The following is a 27,705-nucleotide window of genomic DNA, read 5'->3' as shown; positions in this document are numbered from 1 at the left end:
TGTATTCATATGTATTCATGTCAGTTGGCTTATGTGTTGTATTCAGTTGTATTCATTTCAGTTGTATTATGACATATGTGTTGTATTCAGTTTACTATGAAAATATGTGTTATATTAAGTTGATTTTAGTTTTATTCATATCTATTCATGTCAGTTGTATTTATGAAATATGTGTTGTATTTAGTTGTATTTATATGTATTTTACATTTGTTAAATGCAGGGAATTAAGTTGTTTGTGAAAAAATAGCCTATATTTGCACCTCATATCAGTGTATATACTAACACTAACATATTCTCTGAGCTAAAAGAAAATCTTTCTCCAGAGCAGTACAACCAACTGGGTAATACTTGTTTTGGAAATTTCCTTCAAATGAAGCGTTGTGAAGTCCAACATCAACTCTTTAGATGCTTCATGGCTCTCCAGTTAGAAGGAACTCCTGACAATGTATTTGCTATACACGTCAATGGTACTCCATTATCTTTCTCAATAAGGGAGTCTGCGCTTGTGACTGGCCTCAAATGTGTTGGTAACGATGCTGATTTTGAGTTCAGTGAAAATGTTCCTAACCGGCTTATTGAGACTTACTTTGGAGGTGCCAATCTTGTCAAGAAGAAACATTTGATGAAATGCTTTGCTAACAAGAACTGGGGTCACGACAACGATGGTGATGCATTGAATATAGCTTTATTGTATTTCATACACACCTTCATTTTTTCATCCGAGAAGAACAGCACAACCATATCCAGGCTACATTTTGACTTGGTCAAGAGTGGGTGCTATTCTGAATATCCATGGGGTTTAAAAGCATTTAAAACGCTGACAAAATCTATTAGCAAGAAGATGGATGCTCAGAAGAAGTATTACAGGAAAGCTGGGATGCCCCTAGCTATGCAAGTGTGGTTTTACTGTTCAAATGTTGATCCCAAAATCGCACTTCGAGTTGATAACGTAGTCCTAGAATACTCAATTGGAGAACCACCGGAAATCAACCAAACTTTGCTTATCTAATGAACAGCATGTTCAATGACAAGGGAAACATGGTAATATACAATTTGTATCGTAGCTACTTTACAAAAATTACTAATCATTAATGTTGTATACAGTTGCATACAGTTGTTGCATACAGTTGCTGCTATTCTCATTAGTACTGCTGCATATTTGGTTAATTGAAACTTCAATACAGTTGTTGCTGCCTTCATTAATACAGTTGAATACAGTTGCATATGATTTACTAATTAGTATTGCTGCCTTCATTTGAATACAAATTACATTTTGATTCCAGTATTAAAATACACCCATTGTAGTAAGACTTTGATTGTATTTCGTTTTTCAGATTGTTTACAAGGACATCCATCCAAACGATATAGAACTTGCCGTTATTCAGATTCCTCCAGTAGGCGTTGATGTTGAGAGCAATCCTACTCATACTCATTCAGACAAGTCGGCAGAGGATTCGGATGACTTTTCTCCTACACCTGATCTCCAGTGTAAGAAGAAACATGCTGCAAGTGTTGGTCCATATTCATCACCGCCCCATAAAAAGTGCAAGGAACAGAATATTTATCCTTCAAATACATCTCTAATTGGTGTGTCTAAAATTGCACAAAATGTTTTGCATCACAATCAGCTGGCAGATTCCAAAAATGATGAAGTATCTTCTTTGAGGAAAGACCTAAATTCATTTAAAGAATACGTGAGCTTTTTATCACATTAAACATTACAGTTTAGTGCTTAACATTCGTATGTATACAAATGCACCTATAATTATTTCTGTTTTGCTAAGGTTGTGGTCGAGTTCAAGTCTCTGAGATCATTGATCAATGATAAATTTAAAATGCTTGCTGGCCATCTTCAACACAATCAGCAAAAAGAAAGCTTACACCAGAGAAAGGAAACCACAGGGACATGTGATGATGGTATTGAAATGCCATATGAAGCGAACTTGCAAGATATTCCAAAAGGTCACAGACAGACTGATACACTAGTCGGCGATAATATTGAGGTTTAACATTTTTTAACCTCTTTAGTATATTTTTAGATCTCTTGTTTGCTCTTGTTCTGATTAATCATATATAAAACAATTTTATTACATTGTAAAATACAAGTCTATACAGAATAATTCAGTATTTTAAATTATATTAATCTATATGCATCTCTATTTCTGTTGTAACTCTTAAGGAGATTCATTGAACATACTTCTAACATGTATTCATATGTATTCGTAAGACATGTATTCAGATGTATTCATTGAACATACTTCTAAGTTATCTAAGTAAGACATGTATTCAGATGTATCTAAGTAAGACATGTATTCAAATGTATTCTGCTGTATTTTCAAGTTATTAGTAGTTTGTAACTAACATATGTATTACAGTAATATGTATTTAATTGACTCATTAGTTTTGAATAACATGTATTTAACTGAATCTCTATGATGTACTTAATTGCCTCTTTATTCATGAATTTCTGTTGTAGTACAGCAATTTCAAATGTATTTTTCTGTATTCAGTTGTATTCAGTTGTCTTTGAACATACTTCTAACAATGATGCATACGACTAACAGAATGCAGTGGTTAATGCTCCTTGTGTTGAGACAAGAGTGGAGGGGAATACTACATCAGAGGTGCCGTGCAACTTACCACCTATAGGCCAAGAGGGTGTATCCACAGATTACTATGTATCTCAATTTGAGCTAGACGACAAGTTTCTTCCCAGTCAAATTTCAGAAACTAGAATTGTGATACACAACAGTGCCAAAAAGGTTGCATTAACCCCAGTACCATCTCATAGGAATCGGCGACCAAGTAAATGGTATTCTTCGCCTTATGAGTCTAACTTCGACTCTGTAGGTTAGTGTTTTATAAACTAATTATCTATTTCACCATGGTTTTTATAATTAAAACTCTATATACATGAATTCAATGAACAACAGGTACCTCAGTAAAGTTGACCCCTATTTTTGAAAAAAGACACTCATTTGAGGATGATTCAATAATGGGGCCGCACCCTACATTAATCATTCAGGAATACGACAAATGGGTTTGTGATGGTCTTCTTGCTAGACATGAGCAGAAGTGAGTTTTTTCCTAGTATGTCTATTATGTATTTATATTTTTAAAAATGGATATAATTCCTTTTTTATATCATACTTGTAGAAGTAATTTGGAAGACCATTACAAGAAGAACAAGTCAACACTTCATATACCATTGGATTTTGGAATTGATCAAGTTAATTCAAAAAATTGCTTTTACCTTCTATCTTTTGACGGTAAACTATGGGATGACAATGTAAGTTTTACCCCTTCCAAATCCACTATAATTCATTTCTTTAGTATTGGTTTGTCTAATTGTATAATTAACAAATTGAGCTCTAACCCAAATTTGTCTTACATTACTTTGATGTACTCAATTGTATGCATATGTTACTAATAAATTTGTTGTATTTAATTGTATTCTGATGTATTTTAACATTTTTTATTAGCTGAAAATGCAACATGTTTTTAACTGAATCTTTATGATGTATTTAGTGGCATCATTATTCCTGAAGTACTGCTATATTTTAATGTATTCTGCTGTATTTTCAAAGTTATCATTAGTTTGTAACTAACATATGTATTACAGTAATATGTATTTAATTGACTCATTAGTTTTGAATAACATGTATTTAACTGAATTTCTATGATGTACTTAATTGCCTCTTTATTCATGAATTTATGCTGTAATAAAGCAAATTTAGATGTATTTTTCTGTATTCAGCTGTATCCAGTTGTATTCAGCTATATTATTCGGTTGTATTCTTTAATATGTATCTTTATGTATTCAGCTGTATTTTTCTATATTCAACTGTATTATTCTTTAATATGTGTGATGTATTGGACTAACACTACGTAATTAAATTTGTGTATAGCATATTGACGTCATATTCTACAATCTGAGAAAGAAGGGAAAGTACAACCAAACAAGCAACTTCAAATATACAACTGTTGATTGTATATTCAAGACAAGAATCGCTGAAATCTTCGACATGTATGCTGATACAGATAGTAATGCCAATGTAGCCAAAGAAGAGGATGTGGTATGTGAGTACATAAGGGGCTACAGTTTGCTAGCTAATGTACCTTGGCATACTATTGACAATCTCTTGATACCAGTCAACTTGAAGGATAAACTACACTGGATATTGGTTGTTGTCTCATTCAAGGAGAGGTGTATCAAAGTGTATGACTCGTATAGATCTGCAGGTCATGATGCCTATGTAGCTTTTGATATAGATAAGCTAGCTAAGCTTGTACCTCTGTATCTATCAATCAGTGGCTTTTACAGAGATAGTCAAGGCATAGATTGGTCTACTTACTCAGCATACACTGACAAGCCATATACTGATTCCTTTGAAGTTGTTTTCATATCAAATCTACCTCAACAGAAAGCTGGGAGCATGTATGTATTCAATCATCATTCTTGTATCATTTTAAAAATCTAATTTTATGAATTATTTTTAATTGTTTCAATCAACATTTTTCGGGGATTGTGGGGTGCATGTTGCGGCATACACAGAGTTTCTGAGCACTCTTGGTGAGATTCCACAAGCAACATTTGATTCCAATCTACTCCGTCAAATATATGGTGATCTCCTCTAGGACTATGCTATGCGGAAGATAGATGTTGATGCAATAACCGAGAATGAAGCACCCTCAAAGATTGTTAGGCAAATTACAGAGTCAGATTCAAAGTTGCAGATAGTGTAAGAGTAGCTTTAGGTGAATGTTGTTTTTAGGTGAATACTTTTTTTTTGAATAGTTTTTTGATGAAGATGGTATTCAGTTAGAAAAAATCATCACTTTATCAACAGTGTTCGTGTATGACAATTGCAATTTTTCAATCGATGTTTCATTGTTTTGTTCATAAGTATTCATACTTAATCTTTAGTTTATATTCATATGTATACTTACAGGATATAAGTATGTATTAATATTCAGTAACTTGGCTTGAACAGGTTATACGTATTGAACAAGTTAATATCAAAGTCAGAAACTTTAGGTATATTGAACAGGTTATATTAAAGAATTTAGATGTATTTTTCTGTATTCAGCTATATTATTCAGCTGTATTCTTTAATATGTATCTTTCAAATTCAGTTAATGCATATTAAAGAATACAAATTCATATGTATTAAACAAGTTATACGTATTTATTGAAATTGTTATATTATAGCTGAGTATATAGATGTATTCTGACTAGTTATGTATATTTTTAACTCAAACACTGTCTATGATTGTATGTCTAAGTATATGTGGACAAGGTTGTATTCGATTGTATTCAACACAATACTGCAACTAAATGTATACAGAATCTAATCATGTTATATGTATTTATTGAATTTGTTATATTATAGCTGAGTATATAGTTGTATTCCGATGTATTTTGACTAGTTATATATATAACTCAGGCACTGTCTATAAAAAATTGTCAAAGTATATGTGGACAAGGTTGTATTCGAATGTATCCAACACAATACTACAACTAAATGTATCCAGAATCTATTCACGAAAGGCATTTCAAAATTTATTACTTGACAATGAAAATTTATTACTTGACAATGTCATCATAAGTATTGACAAATCGTTAGAGCACTAATACATGGTTAACTAAATGCTACGTGGATCATTTCTACACGTTCGCTTGTTATGTCCTCCATGCCCACATATGCTACATGAATGTTGATTTTTCGGTTGCAGCAATTCACTTAAAGGTTTATCGTGCTTCTTCTTTGGCCTTCCAAGAGGTCTTTTCCATTTGGGTGGTAATACAACCTCCTCTACAACATGTGCTGGTATATTCCAATCATTTCTATCTGGTAGTGGGTACACAGGCACATCGTATGTCATTACAACAGAATTTGATTTGTAATAGTTAGAGCAATATTCTTCTGGCATTAGAAACTTGCTCTTCAATACAGCCCAAGCATGTGGGAATGGTAATTCATCAACTTGGAACCTCCCACAAATACATTTTCTCTCTAACAGGCAGACGGTGTAATGCCTCCCTCCATCGTTAATCGTATGTAAGTATTCAGTTGATGGTACCACCTACATTTAAACATAGAACTATAAGTTTTGAGCACATATAACTGAATTACCATATGTATAATGCTGAATTACTCAGTTATATACAACTAAAATGATTGCATACAGAAGAATACATCATATATTTAGACCGGCAGACTATAAACTATAATTACGTCTTAGCTTATGAATACAATGACATACATCAAAAATTTGTTGTACTTTAGGCAACTAAAGTGTAACAAAAACATTAGAAGGCTACGGTATGACAATACGTCTATATAAAAAAATTATGTATTATACAGATTTTTTAGTTGTATTCTGATGTATTCGAATAGTTTATTTTTGCAACATGTATTTATTTGTATTCATATGTATTCAACTCAGATCTTCGATAAACTATATGTTGTATGTAGTTGAATTTAGTTGTATTTATATGTATTCATGGCAGTTGTATTATAAAAAATATGTTGTATTCATGTCAGTTATTTCAGAAAATAATTAAGCTATATAATACAATGACATTAAAATAAAACTTACAGTCATGCATGTAGACATTACCTCATTCAAAGTCAACATCTCCTGGTATATTTTTCCAAGCGTTGTGTATGTCTGTGTAGCTTCTTTGCGGTTACTACAATTCCAACGTCCAAACATCTTCCTAACTTCTTCGAGGAAGTCGTATATTGGCAATTCCCTTGTTGACACTAGTGCGGCATTGATTGACTCGCAATATTTGACGTCATTGCCCATCCCCTGTTAACAGGTGCATACAACCTAGCCCACTTTTCGTATCCAGCTAACTCCAAGTATTCTTTCACCCCTAATATCTACCTTCTCCACCTTCTCCATCAGACTGTCAAATTCATCTTGTGTGTATGCTTTTGCCATCGAGAAGTATATCTCGCTCAACTTGGCATGGTTCTTTTTGAATTTCTTATATATGTTGTTCCATAAATGTCATATACAAGCAAAATGCGGCACATCTGGATATACTCTCGATACAGATTTAATGATACTCTCATTTCTATCTGAAACGATGCACATGTTTTACCTGTCACCGTATGCTATCTTGAATTGCTCAAAGAACCACATCCAAGCAGCATCGTTCTCTGAATCAATAACACCATATGCTAGTGGCAATATATGACCTGTAAAGACAGTTGAATACATATTTTTAAAACATATATTTCATTCTTTAAAATATTAACAGATTTTATTATAATTCACGTACTCACATACACCATCCAACGTGCTTGCCGAAACGAATGTCCCGGTGTAGTAAGATTTTAGGTGACTTCCATCCACAACAACAATGGGTCTACAATGATCAAACCCCTTTATAAAGGCATACAAAGATATATACACGTACATGAATTCATTTTTGGGCGATTTTACAATTCTGATGTGGGAACCTGGATATGTTATATCCATTGTATATAAGTATCCTGGTAATTTTTTGTATGAATCAGCCGGTTCACCTCTCAAAAAATTCATTGCCTTTTCTTTAGCCCTCACGCCAACATGTAGCTAACATCTACACCTAAATCTGATTTTACATCATCAATAATATCCTTTGTGGTGTATTTCCTCTTATGATTAGTAAGCTTAGGCATAATCATACCACCTATAAGGCTGCTACTTGCCTGCCGCTGTTCATACACCTTGTCCTTCAGCGGATATGTATGGTTATCAATGAACTCTCTCACTTTGAATAGTTCTGATTTGTTAATGTTTGAAGCCTTAAACCTCCATTCACAATCTTTTGAAATACATAATAATGCATAGCTGCAAAGAATTAATCATTGTACATATGATTAGTATAAATGTTTACAAAAAATGCACTCATATACACACGAATACAATCTGACATGAATATATTCTGACATCTATATATATAAATTATTATACAACTGAATTCAATTATAATTATATGTATTTAAATACAATGAATATAACTGAATACAATTATTACTATTATTATTATTATTATTATTATTATTATTATTATTATTATTATTATATGCATACACTTAAAAAGTACAGTAAACAAAATACGAAAATAATTAGAGACATTGTAATGTAATTATACCAGTAAAATACATATGAATACATGTATTTAAAGACCATGAACAAACATATGTTAAACACATCAGTGATGATCAAGTGGAAATCCACAAATACGCATAAATACATCAATGTTTAACTTGAAGCTCGAACCAATAATACAGAATACAAAAAAAAAATTAAATGCACGCAAACCTGACAGCATTAGACCTATCAACCCGGAATTGAAACCTTTGAGATATAGCATAATTCTTCATCACCTCTTTCAATGTAGCCTTATCCTTATATACTTGTCCAATAATAACATCCCTTTGATTAGTTTTTGGAATTATCAAATCCTTGTTCAGTTCAAACACCCCAATTGCTTCTCCTGAATTGACAAGATCTAGAGCAAGCGTATCATATGTACCGGAATCATACCTTTGTAGAGATTCGCCTATTTGCACAATATCTCCTTCACTTAAAGTACCATAGGATACAAATTCTTTTTCAATCATTGTTATGCACAAAGGATACATCCCGAATTCTCTGTTCTCTTTTTTTTAACTCTACATAAACCTTGTAACCCATGTCATTTTGTATTTTCATTGGCGTGCTATTCCCTTCTACTTTGTATTGAATTTTAATGGACTTTGTGCTCAAATCTATGCCCAGTTGATTAGAAATTGAAGCAACCAAATCATAATACGACGCATACTCCTTTATCAGTATTCCCTCAATTGAAAAATCGATGTAATTGCCCTCATCATTCCACTTGCCAGAATGACGCAACAACACTGTTAAACTTGCCATATGTATAATGGAACTATACCGCATTTTGAATACAATTGTATCAATCGTAATTTTTCGTGGTTGAATTGAGAACTGCGAACAGAGAAAAGGGAGAAGTGAATGGAAGAACTGCGGACAGTTTGCTCTTGTTTTCGTTAATTTTTTTGTTGAATCGTGAATGGAAGAATACAGATTAATGGGTAATAGTTTTTGTTCGTTGAGTTAAATTAGGAGAATATCAGGTAATTTGATTTCCTTTCCGTTTTTAACTAGTTCAACCTTCCAGATTTTACGCAAATACGTTACTGTATTCACGATAAGGTCGCATGAATACAATCAAATACATATCAACCTTAGCTGGAATTCCCTTTTTAACGCCTATTTTTGCTATTGTATTAATGAATACAATAGCCTAAATACATCAAATACATTGTATAACCACATAAAAGGTATCTATAACACGTAATATAGCAAAAGGTATCTATAAATGGCTAATTAGACCTAAAAGATGGTATTTTATGAAAAATTCTCTTATTTATATTGGTAAAGATTAACTCAAGCTAATAAGATGTTAGCTATGTATTTGTAATACATTGGGTCTTATTGTAAAAAAGTTTATTTACTAAGAAAAAGATATGAGTAGTTTAATTCAAAATTCTATAATATTTATTCTGTTAAAAGTTTGAGACATTCAAATTAATTGAATACTTGAAAACAAAAGTTACTGCATTCTTAGTGTCACCATACAAGGAAATAATATAAATTATTTTTATTAGTTAGAAGGTCAAATAATGAATAGTGGATTTTTAAAAATACTGATTGTGACCTTTTAATAGATATTGTAATTTTCTATGGTTAAAAAGGCATATCCGGATAACCAAATTAATTGTAAATTGAAAAATTAAAACTTGAAAACTTGGAAATAAAATTTATTACATTCCTATGATATTCTACGAAATTATGTATTTAATTAAAAATGCTAGTTAAATGGTATTTACAACCTCATAACGTTACTATAAAAGAAGATAATACCTTTTTATTAAACTTACCGCATTTTCCACCATTTTAAGAATCATGCACTCTTCATATCACCGTACAACAACAACAACAATAACATACTCAGTATTTATCCGTGTAGGAGAATTAAAAATTAATTGCAACTTAAGAAATTGAATAAAAAAAAACTGAAAGGAAAACTACTGCATTTTTAATGTTATTTTACCAGAAGATAATTTTGTATCAAGTAAAAGGCCAAATAATAAATACAAAAAATATTAGATTTTTTAATTAATACGAAAAAATGTTAATTTTTCTGTATGATTAACTATAGTTATAATTTCATCCAACATGGAATGCACCTATGAGGATAAAAATGTCGACTAACATTTGATGTTAGAGTTTCATGCTTTTTCTTCCAATAATTTTTTATAAAAAATAAATAATATAAAAACTCGATTCATTTAATATTTTGGGATACATTGTTGATCTTAGATAAGCTTTTGTTAATTTAATTTTAAAAAAAAAACTCTCAAATTTTCAAAAATTGTTAATATTATCTATAAGTGATATAGCCATTTTGAAAGAAAAAAAATACGTAAGCTATTTTTATTGAATATAAATATCATTTAAAGCATTATGTTCTAATTATATTATTTCTCTTAGAATTTTTAATTTTAAACGTAAGCTTAACCGTCATTATCAATTTGATTATTAAAATTATTAATCCTATATTTTAAGAAACATTAAGGTTAAGACAATATTATCTTTTTAAATTCTCGTGTCTCCTTTTTCTTCGGAGTCGTTTTCAGTCACCATCAGTTACACGCAGTATTCTTTTCTTTCTTTTTTATATAGAGATAGATTCATATTTCCTATAAACTTCCAATATGTTTAAGCAAAAATAAAATAAAGAGAAATTTCCTCTATTAAAAAATTTTGGGCCTCAAAATTTTGGGGCCTTTGCTACACGACACAGATCGGGGAGAAATTAAAAAATAGCCAGATTTATAACTGGTCGTTCAAAAATAGCTCAGTTTCAAGTAATCGAAATTTAGCCACTTTTCATGTAAAAATAAATCTGAGCGAAAACACTGTTCAAAACCCGGAAAATACGCCAGTATATTATACTGGAGTTCCAGCATAAGTATGTTTGAACTCCAGCATATTATACTGGAGTTCCAGGATAAGTATGTTGGAACTCCAGCATAATATGATGGAGTTTCAGCATAAGTACACTAGAACTCCAGCATAATATACTGGTGTTCCAGCAAGTATAATTGTCCAGTATAATATACTGGAGTTTGGAGCACCGGTGCTCCAGTCTCCAGTATATTATACTGGAGTCAGCAAAGTATATCGGTTCAGCATAATATGCTGGAGTTCATACACAGGTGCACCGAACTCCAGTATATTATGCTGGACCAGTCTCTGTTTCAGCAAAATAGTGACTATTTTTCATTGACTTTGCAAACACTGGATATTTTTGAATGACCAGTCCGAAAACTGGCTATTTCGTACTATTTTCGTCAGACTAATTGATTGATGTGTCTCTTCCATTCTATATCCCTAACCTTTGACTAATTTGAGTACTTGACAAATACGTTACCATGGTACGTAATTGACTCTTTGCTAACTAACTTAATATAAGTTGAAAAAACTTAGACCCTTTGAAAACAGTATAACGTCAAGAAAGCACAATAAAAAGTAAAAACAATATTCCAATTCTTTCTAATTAAATAATTTTATTAGTGGAATATCATCGGTGTGTCCAACTTAAACTCATTATTTTCGATTCAAACGGTATCTAAGAGATGAACAATCGAATTACATATACACTTCACTGTGGAAGAGTCATCAAAGATCAATCCACATTTCTAATCAAGCAGTTGATCTTACAACAACACCGGTCTATAAGCAAAGCTTCTATCTTACATTTCCCTAACGGATACTCGAACGAAATGGACATATCATTACATCCTTTGGCTGCTCAGGCCTCTACTATATCTTTGTGTAGTTTCTGCACAGCACCAGTAGATGCACAGGCCACGTCTCAAATAGCTACACCAAATTTCATCAGTTGAATGGCGCGATGGGCATCAATTAGGTACTACTCTATAATTGTTACATAAAGGAGGGGAAAAAAGGAAAAACAAACTCAACGTGGTAATGTACTTGCGATTCCTAGAAATCTTGGGATTCAAGTTCGGGCTTTGACGGGTATTCAAGACCATGAAGGGCAGGTATCCTTCTTAAATCTTCTTCTGAGTAAGCTGGGATGAACCAATACCGCTTGTCTAGGCCAAAAACCTGATGCATAGAATTACAGCATTAGAAAGGTGAAATAAGATGGATATATCATAGAAGACAGACCAAGGTAACACCACAAACTCAATAAGGGGACTCTAGCCAAAGAAGACATCAAGCTACTGTACATGGACTAGAGCAGTCAGAAACACACAGGCTCACACCCTATGTTGGAAAAGCTTGAGATTTTGCTGTGTCCAACCCTTTCTTTTCAAGAAAAACATCATACCCTTGACAATTGACATGCATTTGAATCATCCGAGGACCATAATGCATTAGAAAAATAACACTACATAGCCGCTGTAAAAATAATAGCCGAAAAATTGTATAAAATTTGTATAGTTTTTGTATAAATATTATGTATATTATATACAAAAAATTATACAAGTTTTATACACTTTTTCGGCTACCAAATGTAAATAGTTTCTGGCGTGGGCTAAAAGTGATAATACCCCTAATGCATTCATTAAGTCCCACTAAGAAAACAAGGGGTCATCACAGAGTACAAATTTCTGAAAACTTCTTGCTCTGGCTTCCTTAATTCCAGAGTTAAATTTACTAGGAATCAGGGTTCTTATTCACTCCACGCTTTCCTATCTTAAAAACACATTCATACATCAATTCTATATGGGATTTTTCAGAATTTGATTAAAACCCAGGTAATATGCATGTGGGTCTATCCACGTCCTAAGTTGGCGCTAACTGCTTCCTAGTCCCATATAAAGAAGTATTCCTCTTTTCCCTCTTTTCAGTTATACATATACATAAAATACCAAAATGCAATTGAAAGTGTTTAACCCAGTTTCAAACACAGAGACTCCAAGAAACGGGAGAAAAATGGTTAGCTCCAGACACAACAGATTCCTTCTACAGGTTGAAACTGCTCACCTTGATCTCGTACCTTTTTACACGAGTTTTGACTATAATTTAGCTCATATTGCTACATGAGATGCATCAATTTTCCTATTGCAACTGAGAGCAACCATCATTGAAAACAAGGAAATGACAATCTCAATCTCTTCCAAAGTTAACTAACCTGTTCAAAGTTCCTCTTCCGACCAAGATCATAACGCCATTTTGGAGTGGTCTTCTTCTCATATGCCTGAAGCAAGACAGGTGTATTAGTGTGGCAAAGAATACTAACATCCCATCGGTAAAGTGGGCAAACGAGCTGTGGATACTACAAATTCAAATGTCTCAAAGTGACTCTTATTTCTCGAATGAATTTTCATATGCAATTTATTGGATTCCAAGAGGAGCACAAGCAGTGGCCTCAAAGGAGCAGTTGGTTCATGAGACCTAGAATTCAAATAACAGAGTTTGAGCTTTGAAAAGCTTATCATCAGAAGATGTAAATAAGCCGTGGTCTCTTTGGGTTAACCCTGTAGTTTAGCCCAACAGTTACTGTAAAGATATCTTCCACAATTATTATATGGTGTTTGAAGGGCCAATGTCAAAGCCAGCGGCAAGAGAAGGATTCTATGCAAGGAGGCCACCTCTAGTAATGGGGACCATAGTGATCAATAAGAAAACACAACGAATATAAAATGAGAATGTTAAAAGATAACCAACTGTTTATTTTCTCTGCTATTCTTGCCAAGTCTGGCTGAGGAAGAGTTACAGGGTCATTTTCATTTTTCTCCTGTGGGAATCCACCACTTTTAGATTCTCAGTAACTTTGAGTTTTAAGAAATCACATTTGGAAAAGCAAAATGAATGTGAAAACTCTCTACTTCAATTTTGTTTGTTTCTTTCTTTCTTTTCGTGGGGTGGGAAATATGAAGAGTGTGACTTTCATGATTTTGCACGAAAGAAAACTTTTACAAGGTGGTCCAATCAAAACGGACCAAACTAAACATGCTTAGATAATTTTTTTGAAAATGATAAAGTTCATACACACGATTAGATAATTCATCTAGCAAAGAACACTTTCCTAAACCCACGACACAAAGAAACAACAAATTGTAGCAATAGTTTGCCCCTTAAAATCAGAGAGCAGTTCGCCAGTTAAACATTCAACCAAAAGTAAGGAAGGTGTAATACCTCGATGGTTGTGGTATTACCAGCTACCAATGATATGTGCATGATCAGAAATCCCAATACACTCAAAGCAAAAGCAAGGTTGAAAACTGCAATGCACAAGAATGGTGTAAATTAATAGGAAATAATACGCCTAGGAAAAAAATCACAGGAGGGGAAGTTTGGGAAGCAGGGTTTCTAAACCTTACCAAAAGCAAGGAAAGTGGTAGCGAGAGTGCTTGGAGTCCCAGGTATCTCTCCATCACTGAAGAATGCAATAAACTGCGGCAGTAATGCTAGAGTCACAACAGTGGTTTCAAGGAACGTGTAGAACTGCATAAAGAAAGGACGTAATTAGTTCGCGAAAAAAGGTTCAATAAAGTATTTATTGTCAAGAAATGCAACATCAATTGTGGATGTATCTTCATTGAATATTGAGAATACAAATGTCAGTTGACAGGCATAACAAGCAGGACGATTGAACATATTAACTCAATATCACATGCAAGTCAATTGATAAATCAATTAAACCTCAATCACAAACTAGTACGGGTCGGCTGCATCATGATATGACTATTTTTATGCTGCCCAACAACCTCCAAAATCCTCCTTTATCCAGTCTTGGTACCAACTATGTAAGCTCAGATAGGCAGAATTGTACACTAACATAAAAGAAGAAGCAAATTTTGTCAAAGAACAAGACTACACAATACAGAAATTTCAAAATTAGAACTGTGTTCACAGTATGTTCAAATAAGATAGTGCTAATGGCCAAATCTTAATGCAATTTTAAGTGGTCTTGCAGCTAGTCATACTTGTACGACTAGCAGCATAAAAGTATGGAGAAGTAAGTCATAAATTAAGATCCTAGGATGATTGTGCTTAGGATCAAGAACTTGCAGCTACTCATGATTGTGCACTACGGAACAATACGAGAATATGATTTTCAACTCGGATCACGAATGACAACAAAATATGGTCTTCAGCTCTTTCGTAGTGTCTGTTTAACATAAGGAGTTGGTATAAAATAAAATGTTTGAAGCTTTGTGGTGTACGATGTACCCATTGAAATCCAGAAGGTGCAACTAAATGTAACAGCCAATACATTAAATTAAATAGAGAAAGGGCCTTAGCTATTAGAACAGAAAGCTAACAACCAAGGCTGACAGCAATCAGCGCAGAAAAGCCGCCGCGAAATTTCATATTCGCTGGTACATATTAATATTTTTTAGGATTTTGATAGTTAGAATCTTGCTAACAACTACACATGAATACTTTTCAACGTTTAAGAATAATGAAACTTACCAGAAAAAGAAGGAAATACTTGTAGTTTAGTGCTCCAACACAATTGACAACCCACACGCAGTGATGGTCCATCTTTAGCACACACCTTCCACCTAAACACGCAAACATGCACAACTCAATCTCGAACCAAAAAAAAATAAAAACAAAAAGCATCACAAACATGCATAACAAGAACTCACAAACAGAACAGTGATGGCATCGAGGTGGTTTCAACTGGTTGCATTTTTTACAAATCCGTATTCTTGGGTTTGCTGGATCAGCTGGTGAAGCCCCAAATTCTGATGCAGTTAATGGATCAGTGTCACCTCTTTCTTCATCCAGGACTGGATTCCAACTTTGAGGTACACTACCAGGATCCGTGAAAATGACAGAGAAGTAACTCCACAAAAGCATCACCAACTGCAATGATTAATGAACAACACATCCTTTAGCTACATACTACAAAGAATAGCTTATTGTGCATCCAGAGACTCATTTGGCTTTCGTATAAACATAAAACAAGAAGAATACAAAATCTCTAAGAGGAGAGTAAGATTTTTCATTATGGGAAATGAATACTATTTTCCCCAACTAAACCATCTGCTCCATTTGGAATATGTAAATCTCACACATAACTAGGAACGGATTTATAGCCCAATATATGGCCGTGAACCCATTGTCTCTCCGCCAAATTAGGTATTTTATGTACATATTTTCTTGAATTGATCTAATATTATCTGCTAGTAGTCATGCTCCAAAGAGCCTAAATAGTGCACTTCATTGAATGCTGAGTTATTTACCTAGAGGAGTAGGGATCAATTCCCACTTAACAGTTTCTTTTTTCTCTTTTCTTTAGTGGTGCACCTATACTATAAAAATACTGGATCCCCCTCTGCACATAACCCTGAACTATCATCAATTCCTAACCAAGCTAAAAACAGTCATGTCAAATTCAAGTGTGCATGATGCATAAACATGTTCTTCTAATATTCTCAAACACCTAACTTTTAACAAAGATCCCAAGAATAAAAATAAAATAAGTAAAAGCACCAAAAAAGAATATTTTCACAATTACTTCGCAAACCCCACACATGTCTAAATTCCTAGCAACCCATTAAAACAAATGATCAATCAGGAATCCCAATACCAGAAAAGTCAAGAAATTTACCAAACAATGAAATATGGCAAGTACGGCAACAGCGATGAAGGCATCAAGAATTCCACCACCACTGACGAGGGATGGGCCATAGTTGGTCAAAACGACGGCGTAGTATGTAACGCCCACAACGCCTAGGACCAACAAGATCATGATTGAGCCCAGCCCTCTTAGGGCCGTACAGAATCTGAATACGTTCCAAGCCATTACAGTTCCAGATCTATACATAATTTAAATCCCTCAAGAAAAAAAATTATGCAAAAATAAGAACCACAGGGGTATAATTTTATTTTGTTCTTGAGAGTGTTTATTTGATTATTTTGTTTGAAATTATTTTTTGGGTTCATGGATTCCAAGCAGAAGTGGAATCCATGGTTAAGAGGAGTGAAATGCTGAGGAAGAAGGGAAACTCAGAAGCGGAAAGGGTAATATTGGAATTACAGCACCCATTGTATTGGGATGGTCAAGCTTGGCATGTTTCCAACTCCTGTTGAAAAATTGTGTACTAAGCCTAGAGTTTTATTAATTGTTTAATGTGAAAAAATAATATAATTAATTAATTAATTAATTCGAAGGTTCTTTTTCTTTGGTCATCGGTGATTGCAAAATCCAGAAGGTCTTCTCATATTGGCTTTTATAAGGTGCATAAGATTATTTATTTATAGATATGAACGATTTGATTTGTTTCGTTATGTTTCTATTTAATCTAGATTGAAGAACTTTACTTGAGCATGACTAGATAAAATAGGAAAAATGATACGGTATAGCCTCTCTCAAAATAATAGTAAAAAAATGTATAGTTTTGTATTTATTTATTTATTGTATATATATGCATTTATGTACGTTATATACAAAAAAAATAAGTAAATTTTATATATTTTGCGGTTATTAAATATAAATATTTTTTGTCACGTGCTAAAAATGATATTTGCCCGATAAAATATCAATATGATTTCAACTTGGAATGCTATGGTTCAATTTGTAACATATGTCATTTGGTCACTAAATTGCTCTACTAAAGATGGTTTGGATTTGTAATATATAATGTCTTATCCTTAATCTATTATAATCACCCCAAACAAATACTTGGGACTTATTATAATGACACAAACAAATAAATTGTTGCCTAACTTACTTAATAGCATATTAATCACATATGCTAAAAATAATAAAATCGTAATTGTTGCCCAACTTGCTTAATTTAGGATCTCTTCTAACATAGACTACCAAAGGGAAAACCTTAATCGTCAAGTGCATTACTGGACAATACTGGAGGGGATCACAATAACATAAAAGTTTAATTATTTTTTGAAATTTGTTCTTCCTTAAAGTGTAGTTAGGAAATAGCCTGGAAAATGATATCGAGTTATAGATAAACAACTGATAGGACATGGTTGCTTTACTTCTTTAATTTGCAACTTGTTGACATGAAACAAATCTTTGTTTATCCTTAATCTTAATGAACATAAAGTTGTACTAGATTATATTAATGTATATTTATATTTTATTAAGCCAAAAAAAAAAGATAATTTCATATATCTGTCTTGTTGGTTTGCTACTCAATTTCCTGATGTGCAATGTCACATTTGCCTCCTTTATTTTACTTTTTTAAATAATTTTTTAACTTATTTATCATCAATAAAAATAATAATTGTAATTTGACCAATTTAGTCTTTTTAATATTTTCTGTGTTACTCCTCAATCCAGATTAATCTTAATATTTATATTTATATTTATATCTATATCTATCTACATTATATTAAAAGCATGAAAGCCCTTAGCGAAATGTCATTCGCATTTTTAATGCTTTTGAAATAGAGTTCACATTGGATAAAATAGTTATTTGATTATTTTGTTAATATTTAGAAATAATTATTTTCTTAATATTTAGGCCTTTGAAATAATTAGATTTTATATGTTAAATTTTGCCTAATTTGCACTATGTGATATGCCATATTTGTAAAGAAAAGTAACACTAAAAAAGATCAAAGTAGGAAACTTTCCACTTCGGATCGGAGAACTAATGACTTCTTGAGTAGTCAAGATATTGAACAATGAATATTTGGCACAAGGTAAAGAATAAAAAGCGAAAAATAAAAAATGAGTGGTTTTATCACTTATTTTTTCTTGTTTGGTTGGTGAGTGAAAAACTTTTTTCAGGAAATATTTTCTAATGTTTGGTTGGAGACTAGAAATTCATACAAACCGAAATAAACTAACGTGCTGCTTTACTTTCTTACACAAACCAACATTGAAATTTATCCTCCATAACTATAAAGAAAATACTCTTTTTGATTGATAAAGAAAGTACTCTTTCTACAACATGAAAATAAAGTAACCATTTTATTAAAATAAAAGAAAATACATTTTCTACAGCATGAAAAGAAAATACTCACTTTATTGAAATGAAAAAAATACTTTTTCTACATCATGAAAAGAAAATACTTTTTTTGTTTAAATAATAGAAAATATTTTTTTCTACATCATGAAAAGAAAATACCCATTTCATTGAAACAAAAGAAAATACTTTGTGAAAAGAAAATATCTTTTTTGTTAAAAAGACTCACTTGTGAGATTATACTGGATTGTTGTTGTTGTTGTTATATCATGAAAAGAAAATACTCATTTATTGAAATGAAAAAAAATCTATCTATAACATGAAAAGAAAACACTATTAATAATATTTTTATTTAGGGTGGGGTAGGGGTTGGAGTGGGGGTAGGGGGCAAGGGTGGGGCGAGGGGTGGATAGGTAGGGGTGTGGGGTGGGTTGGTGGGGATGAGGAATAGGGTGGGGAAGGTTGAAAAAGAGTTTTGAAAAATGTTTTCTCTTCTCTTGATAAAAACATTTTCCTCCAATTAGAAGAAAATAAGTTGACGAAGAAAATGTTTTCCAAAACGCCAACCAAACATAAAAAAATTGAAAAATATTTTCCTTCATACCAAACACACCCTAAGGGAGTGGAATTTTTTAAGCACAAAAAAAAAAAAATAATCTAGGTATGTCGTATTGAGTTGATAATGCACCATTAGTTGGTCGCCAGTAGCAGTTTGTTGGAGTACCTAACATGCCAAGTCTAAAGTTATGGGTATCAAATATAAATTACTTACTCATATTCGTAGTTTTTTTTTTTTTCAAATTCCAAAAATGTATATATATGAAAAATGGCCTCAATTTTCACAATTACACTCACCGCATCACTTTAACACTCAAAATAACATGTCCAATAGTTTGCTAAATTCTTAGATGATGCGTTTTATATTTGTTACCGTAAACAGTCTCTATTCAAAAAATAGTAAATCAACAAACGTTAGTTTAAAAAACAAAGCAGAAACAATTCCGAGCCCACAAGTTCCTTGTGTTTCTTTAAGAAATTTAATCCTCTCGTAATGTCCAAGGTTGCGGATTAATTCCTTTCAAGATAGAACGGAATAACTATTTTGTGATAACGACACTTCAAATCATAGAATTTCGGCGAACTCAAATGGCGGAGCAAATCACACAAAATACTTACGTTTTGTCTTTTAAAATTCAATGCAGAAGTTTGAGGGAAGAGATTTCAGATTTTTCGGTGGTGGAAAATGAGGCTAAGCCTCTCTATTTATAGCCAGCAATGTTGAGTCCCAACAGGCGCAAAGGTGCATGTTCGGTGATAAGGTGTCTATTGAGCTATTGAATGGAACGTTTTGGTGTTTATTCAGCTATTGGTCGCAAAAATAATTATGTGATCTTCCAACACACGGAAATGATTCCACGATCTTCCAACACGCGAAAATGTTTAGAAAAGAAAATGTTAAATGATGGAAAAGAAAAAGAAAATCCGACGTCGAAGCCGAAGCCGAGCCGAGCGACGACGGCGCGAGGCATCACTTCTTCTTCTTAACTCTTTAAGAGCTAGAAGATAAGCATCTATATATATACACAAAGATTTTCTTTCCTTCTTCCAACGAGGGACAAAATGCGTTAGTAAAGTGAACTAATTCAAAATTTCACTTCCCTCCATTTCTTTTTCCACCATTTTCCATTCATACCTCTTTTGTTATTGATAACAAAAACCCAACAATCCCCCACATGAATAGAAAATGGCTATTTGAAACATATATGCATGAAAACCTGTGTGTGATTCACAAGTAAGGATTAATCGCATCTGGATAAGTAGGTTTCCCTTTGAACTTTCCGTTGTGAACATTGTCACACCTCCTTTTTGCCTACGCCCGCAGGGGCGTAAAGGGAGTTTTTCCAATTAAAGGAAAATCGAAACGGGATTTATGTATTTAATTAAGAGTCGCCACTTGGGAGATTTATGGTGTCCCAAGTCATCGGTTGAATCCCGAATCGAGGAAAAGATTGACTCTGTATTACAGTCCGCGAACCAGAAATCCGGATAAGGAATTCTGTTAACCCGAGAGAAGGTGTTAGGCATTCCCGAGTTCCGTGGTTCTAGCACGGTCGCTCAATTGTCATATTCGGCTTATTTATCTGATTTTAATACATGTTGAACTTATGTGCAAATTTTAACTTTTTACCGCTTTTATTATTATTATTATTATTATAAAAGAGAATTGCAACGTTATTAAAACACGTTTTGAACCATGTCACATCAATGCACCCATGATTTTGGACAAGTTTTAACATCGTTGAGATTTGGATTTGGGTCGCCTAAATGCGCACCCGAGTTTAGGGAAGTAATATTATTAAAGGCGCGCCTAAAGCGACTAGTGTATTATTATTTTGGGTAAAGCCGTGAAATTTTGCTAAACGGCCCATCCGAAATCTAAGTAATTTTACCAACACGTATAGAGGGCCCCGTAGCTTGTGTACTTTTGTTTGTCGAGGCTCGTCTCATTCATTATTTTTAAAGGAATTTGCAACGTCGTGAAAATGCATCTCGAACCACATCACAATCAATTTACCCGTGATTAGCGACACATTTTGACTCCGTTGGGATTTGGATTTGGGTCACATAAATGTGCACCCGGATTTGAGAAGGTAATGTTATTTAAAGTACGCGCCTAAAGAGATTAACGCGTGGTTATTTTGGGAAAAAGGCCATGAAGTTCACTAAGCGGCCGATCCCGAGTTCTAAGTAATTAATACATACATTTGTGAGGGCCCCGCAATCTATGCGTTTCACTAGGCAAGGCTCATCTCGTTTATTTTAAAAGGACAATCCTAAAGTGACTACATTTCTATTAAGTTCGTCTCTAAAATAAAAAAGAAGAAGTCCTAATTAGTTAATATTATAAAAGCGGGTTTTGAGTTCAAGTTCGAGTCCAAACAAAAGGACGGACCTTTTAATTTGAACCCGCTACCTAACTCAAAGCCCCAAACTTATATTGTGTTAATTATATACTGAAACCTTTAAATCAGGCCCAAATTAAATGGGCCAAGTAATTCTACTTGTGAACGAACAACAACCGGTGGGTCTTGAGGCAAGCCCAAAACCGAATGGGGCGTGCCAAGCTGCGTAGGAGAGATCGAGGGATCGAGCCCCTGAAGTCAAGCATTTACTTATTCATTTGCATGTCATTAGGTAAGCATCCTGATTTTATAGTGAAAGCAGTACGTTGTTCTATTTGGACCAACTTGAACAAAATAACCACAATACTCTTTATGGACCAATTTTAACATGCCATGATGTAGCAAATAAATAGTCCTATTTTAGTACAAAACACATGACGACCATTACTAAAGGTTCATTGCAATGTGAATCGCTTTCAAATGACTTCACGAAATAAATTACCAAAACGGAAATTAATCTAACTATCCTATTAACCTAACATAAAACTAAATACAACCACTGCTCGAGATCACATGATTATATACATTCAAGACATATCGAGTGATAATCTAGCTAATAAAGAAACAGTTTCAGTTTATTTATACAGTCATGTCAAATAGAACTAACAGCTGCATTTCCATTTCATCTCAACTTCAACTTCAAATTCGAGCTTACATCAACACAGGTTTTTAGAATGTGTACTTGGATAGGGAATACAATGGAGAAGAAGAAGGAGTGATCAGCACAACAGATAGCACAACACAACAGCAACAAACAGCAACACAGTGACAGAACAAACCAGTAACAGATTTAAAAGGAACCAGCAGAATTCCAGCAAACCCAATGAAACAGTAGCAAATAACCAATAGCAAACACAAACACCCAGCAGAATTCCCAGCAATACCAACAACAACACAAACACCCAATAACTGACCCCAAAAACAGCTTGATAGCAACCAAATATCAATCAAAACACAAGCATAAACACCCCTGGGATTCAGTAATCAAGAAAAACTCGAAAATACAACTCCACAGTTAAAGCTGAAACTCTTTTTAATTTCAATGGATAGCACTAGTTGAACTAGACTAGCTCTTAAAACTCTCTTCCAGTTTTCAGAATGTTCAAACCCTTAAGATTTTTCGAGTCTTTTCTCTTCTAAAGTCTGCCCCAAAGAACAGCCAGACCAGACTAAAAAAGGATCCCCCCTAATTCTGTCCAAACCCCTATTTATACCCAAACCTCAGCCCCTTTCCAGCTCTAAGGAGCACTTAGCTAATTAGGAAAGTATTTCTGCCCACTACTACATGTTTTATTCTCCTTTTAATTCACTTGTTCCCCACTAGAGTATGTTTTGTTTCCCACTAACTTCTTTTTTATTTCTTAATCCCACGCGGGTATGGGCAGCCTATTTTTCTATTCAAATCCCTTAAACCTTGTGAAATGGTGCCCATGATCCCTTACATAGCCATCACCCCCCCCCCCCCCACTACTGTTTTAAACTATTTCATTAGTTTAATGGTACTTTAGTACCCCTACTATCAGAATATTCAACTAAGCCATTTGCTACACTGATTCAATTATCAAAATGAACTGAATTTAAACTCTAAACACCTCAGCTATAACCAATCCAGCCTATCAAATTCCAACAATGATTCAATCAGAATGGAAGCCGTATGAATCAAATTATTATCAGGTTATTCTAACATTCAAGCATGTAAAACTAATCGATGACACTTATCCAATCGACTACACGAATTACAACACATACAATCAATAGCAAATAATCAGAATCGAACAGGCACACAGGTGATTCGAGTCGTATTGATAGAGTAGGGATTTATAATAAAACTTAACTAGTCGACGGAGCTCATTCGAATCGATTATATAGTTTATTACATACTCGACCATGACCAGAACAAGTTCGACTAAATAAAAGGTATTTGAAGAAGGACAGAATCAATCGATAAAAGAAAAATTGAAAAATCAGTAAAACTAAACTAAACAAATAAACATGCATTTACAAATACAAAATGGAACAAATAGGAAAGGAAGAATACCTCAAGAACTCGGAAACTGGACGACCCTGACTTCGATTCTGACTCGGACTCTTTGAGGTCGAACGGACCTTAATCAAGTGTCCTCAACTGAGAACACTTCGACTAAGGTCGATTAGACCCCCAAATCATCCTTTAATTTGGACAGACTTCAACTTTTGGTTTTCTAGGGTTCTTGGGGGTTCGATTTGGGGTTTGAATGGTTTTAGCAAGATTCAAACCAGGCCATAGGTATTTTGGGCACGAGGGAGGTCAGGGGGTGCCGTAGTGTGAGTTTGGGACTGGTTGGGGTAGGTTTAGGTTCTGCTTGAATCTTCGATTGAAGATTTGAGAAGCTGGAGGTTGATTCGAGGCAAATGGTTAACGGATCCGTAAAGAAAAAGGCATGGAGGTTCAGCGGTGTTAATTTGGTAGTCATCGAAGCCGGCGCCGCCGGGTTTTCAGACGAAGGGAACGAGGGCGGCTAGGGTTTGGGTGTCGTCTCTGAGAGAGACGATGAATAGAGGGGGTCTGGTTTGGGGGCTGGGTAGAGATTAAGGTTATATAGGGAAGGGGTGGTTTAATCTTGGCCGTTGGATCAAGCACGATCAACGGCCTGGATCAATTCATTTAAAGGAAATAGTGACGTTTGGTCATGCATCGAGACTGGGTCGACCCGAGTTGAAATGGACCGGGTTATAAGGGAAGGCTGGGACCGTTAGATCATTGGGAACGGACGGCTCGGATCAAATTGCCTAAAACGGCGTCGTTTCAAATAATGTTGGGTTGAACTGAACCGTCCAATGGAAACAAATCAACGGCTTAGATCTGAGGCGCTGAAACGGCATCGTTTGGACTGTCTGAGAGACCAGGCTTATTGGATTGGATCGTTTGATATGATTTGGGCCTAATTTTGCATTGAAATTGGCCCAGTTTCGATTTGGTCCAATTTTTCACTCTTTTCTTCTTCTTTTTTTCATTTTCTTTTAATTCCTAAAACCCAAAATTCCTAAATTGTAAAACCAAGCTTATTTTAAAGAGATATTAATTAACCCTTAACAATAATTAACACACAAGATCAAATAAAAATAAAATCACACAATTAAACAATAAAAATGACAAAGCTACCAAAATTCATATTTTTGTGATTTTCATTCTTTAAAATAGGACATGGTTTAATTAATTCAAAAATGCACAATTAAATCCTAAATATGCATGCAACATGTATTTTGGTATTTTTCAATTAATTAAAACAAGATAAACATTCACAGACAAAAATAATTATCCAAAATGTCACGCAAAATTCTCAAAATTGTACCCAAAGGCAATTTGTTTTATTTTTCGATTTCTTTTGGAGTAGTTTTCGTGAAGCAAAAATCACGTGCTCACAGATGCCCCTCTTTGTCCGAAAACACAAAGAGTTTTCGTGCAAAGATAAAGTGAGTGGATACGAGCGATTTTTGCCCGTTGGAATACTCCGTGTGAAGCATTTTTGAAAAGATTTAACCGAACCTTTGCTTCACAGGTTTCCTACATATCCCTAGCTAAAAGGGAATCAGGTTAATGTAGTTCGGGAAGTTTTGGTAGCTGGGACTACCATGGGACTGCAACGTTGCTGTTACTGCTATTGCATGATGTTACTACTGCTTTCCGACCTCCTTATTACACCATTGCTAGAAAGAAAACAAAAAGCTAGACTAAACTAATGATTACAGAATCTTATCTATCTTCGACTTGCTCTTGTAGTCTTCTTTCTGATTTCTGAAATGGGATTCATGCTGGGGGTATTTTTGTTGTAACCCTCCGCATTACTGACTTCTGACTTGATCTTGAAATGTATTCCTCTGTTCTGCAGGCGGGCTCCTGACTTCAACTTGAATGTGTACTCCTTTGTTCTATAGGCGGGCTCCTGACTCCAATAGCGACTTTGCAAATAAATCAGCCTCTATTATCCAGGCGGGCTCCTGACTTCGACAGCAACTTTAAAATAAACACCTCCATTCTACAGGCGGGCTCCTGGCTTATTTTTGAAATGTACTCCTCTGTTCTACAGGCGGGCTCCTGACTCCAATAGCAATTTAAAGATAAAACAGCCTCCATTCTCCAGGCGGGCTCCTGACTTCAACTTAAAATATGACAATCTCCGTTCTACAGGCGGGCTCATGACTCCTTCAACTTAAAATATGATAACCTCCATTCTACAGGCGGGCTCCTGACTTCTTTATCTTAAAATATAACAACCTCCATTCTACAGGCGGGCTCCTGACTTCTTCAACTTAAAATATAACAACCTCCGTTCTACAGGCGGGCTCCTGACTCCTTTAACTCAAAATATAACAACCTCCGTTCTACAGGTGGGCTCCTGACTTCAGCTACTTCTTAAAAATATAATACCTCCATTCTCCAGGCGGGCTCCTGACTTCGTCTGCAACTTGCAATGATAACAACCTTCATTCTTTAGGCGGGCTCCTGACTTCCAACACAACTTAAAAATATAACACCTCCATTCTCCAGGCGGGCTCCTGACTTCAACAATGACTTAAAAATATAACACCTCCATTCTCCAGGTGGGCTCCTGACTTCATCAACTTCAAATATAACAACCTCCGTTCTACAGGCGGGCTCCTGACTTCATCAACTTCAAATATAACAACCTCCGTTCTAACAGGCGGGCTCCTGACTTCTTCAACTTAAAATATAACAACCTCCGTTCTACAGGCGGGCTCCTGACTTCTTCAACTTAAAATATAACAACCTCCGTTCTACAGGCGGGCTCCTAACTTCAACTACAACTCAGAATGTAATACCTTCATTCTCCAGGCGGGCTCCTGACTTCACTACTTCCCAAAACATAATACCTCCATTCTCCAGGCGGGCTCCTGACTTCAACTACTTCTTAAAAATATAGCACCTCCATTCTCCAGGCGGGTTCCTGACTTCAACTTCAACTTGAAATGACAACAACCTCCATTCTCCAGGCGGACTCCTGACTTCAACTACAACTCAAAATGTAATACCTCCATTCTCCAGGCGGACTTCACTACTTCCCAAAACATAATACCTCCATTCTCCAGGCGGGCTCCTAACTTCAACTACTTCTTAAAATATAGCACCTCCATTCTCCAGGCGGGCTCATGTCTTCGACTGCAACTCAAAAATATAACACCTCCATTTTTCAGGAGGGTTCCTGACATCGACTATTTCTTAAAGACATAACACCTCCATTCTCCAGGCGGGCTCCTGACTTCAACAAATTCTTAAAAATATAATACCTCCATTCTCCAGGCGGGCTCCTGACTTCAATAAACAATTTAGAGATAATACCTCCATTTTCCAGGCGGGCTCCTGACTTCGACAATTTCTTAAAAACATAATACCTCCATTCTCCAGGCGGGCTCCTGACTTCATCAACTTCAAATATAACAACCTCCGTTCTAACAGGCGGGCTCCTGACTTCTTCAACTTAAAATATAACAACCTCCGTTCTACAGGTGGGCTCCTGACTTCAACTACAACTCAGAATGTAATACCTCCATTCTCCAGGCAGGCTCCTGACTTCAACCTTCTCAAGAAATATAACACTTCCATTTTTCAGGTGGGCTCCTGAATTCAATTATGACTTAAAAAATATAACACCTCCATTCTCCAGGCGGGTTCCTGACTTCAACTTCTTCTTAAAAATATAACACCTCTATTCTCCAGGCGGGCTCGTGACTGTCACACCTCC

At 34.6% G+C, this 27,705-nt stretch overlaps 2 protein-coding genes across 2 annotated transcripts; both read right to left on the bottom strand.

The window, feature by feature from the left end:
- Window positions 1–5,646: 5,646 nt before the first annotated feature.
- LOC104239110 (uncharacterized) lies at window positions 5,647–6,954 on the bottom strand. The gene is made up of 3 exons (XM_009793641.2): window positions 6,898–6,954; window positions 6,625–6,819; window positions 5,647–6,087 (listed from the first exon to the last, which is right to left on the bottom strand). Exons 1-3 carry the CDS (start codon window positions 6,952–6,954, stop codon window positions 5,647–5,649), a joined length of 693 nt encoding a protein of 230 aa, XP_009791943.1.
- Window positions 6,955–11,705: 4,751 nt separating this feature from the next.
- On the bottom strand, window positions 11,706–17,150 carry LOC104239109 (probable protein S-acyltransferase 14). The gene is made up of 7 exons (XM_009793639.2): window positions 16,676–17,150; window positions 15,708–15,927; window positions 15,529–15,620; window positions 14,433–14,556; window positions 14,248–14,333; window positions 13,241–13,306; window positions 11,706–12,207 (listed from the first exon to the last, which is right to left on the bottom strand). Exons 1-7 carry the CDS (start codon window positions 16,889–16,891, stop codon window positions 12,082–12,084), a joined length of 930 nt encoding a protein of 309 aa, XP_009791941.1. The 5' UTR covers window positions 16,892–17,150; the 3' UTR covers window positions 11,706–12,081.
- Window positions 17,151–27,705: the final 10,555 nt, after the last annotated feature.

This window comes from Nicotiana sylvestris, chromosome 1 (genome assembly GCF_000393655.2).
Source record: "Nicotiana sylvestris chromosome 1, ASM39365v2, whole genome shotgun sequence".
Classification (NCBI taxonomy): domain Eukaryota; kingdom Viridiplantae; phylum Streptophyta; class Magnoliopsida; order Solanales; family Solanaceae; genus Nicotiana; species Nicotiana sylvestris.
Note: the sequence above shows the minus strand (reverse complement) of the source record. Positions and strands in the feature narration are given on the sequence as shown.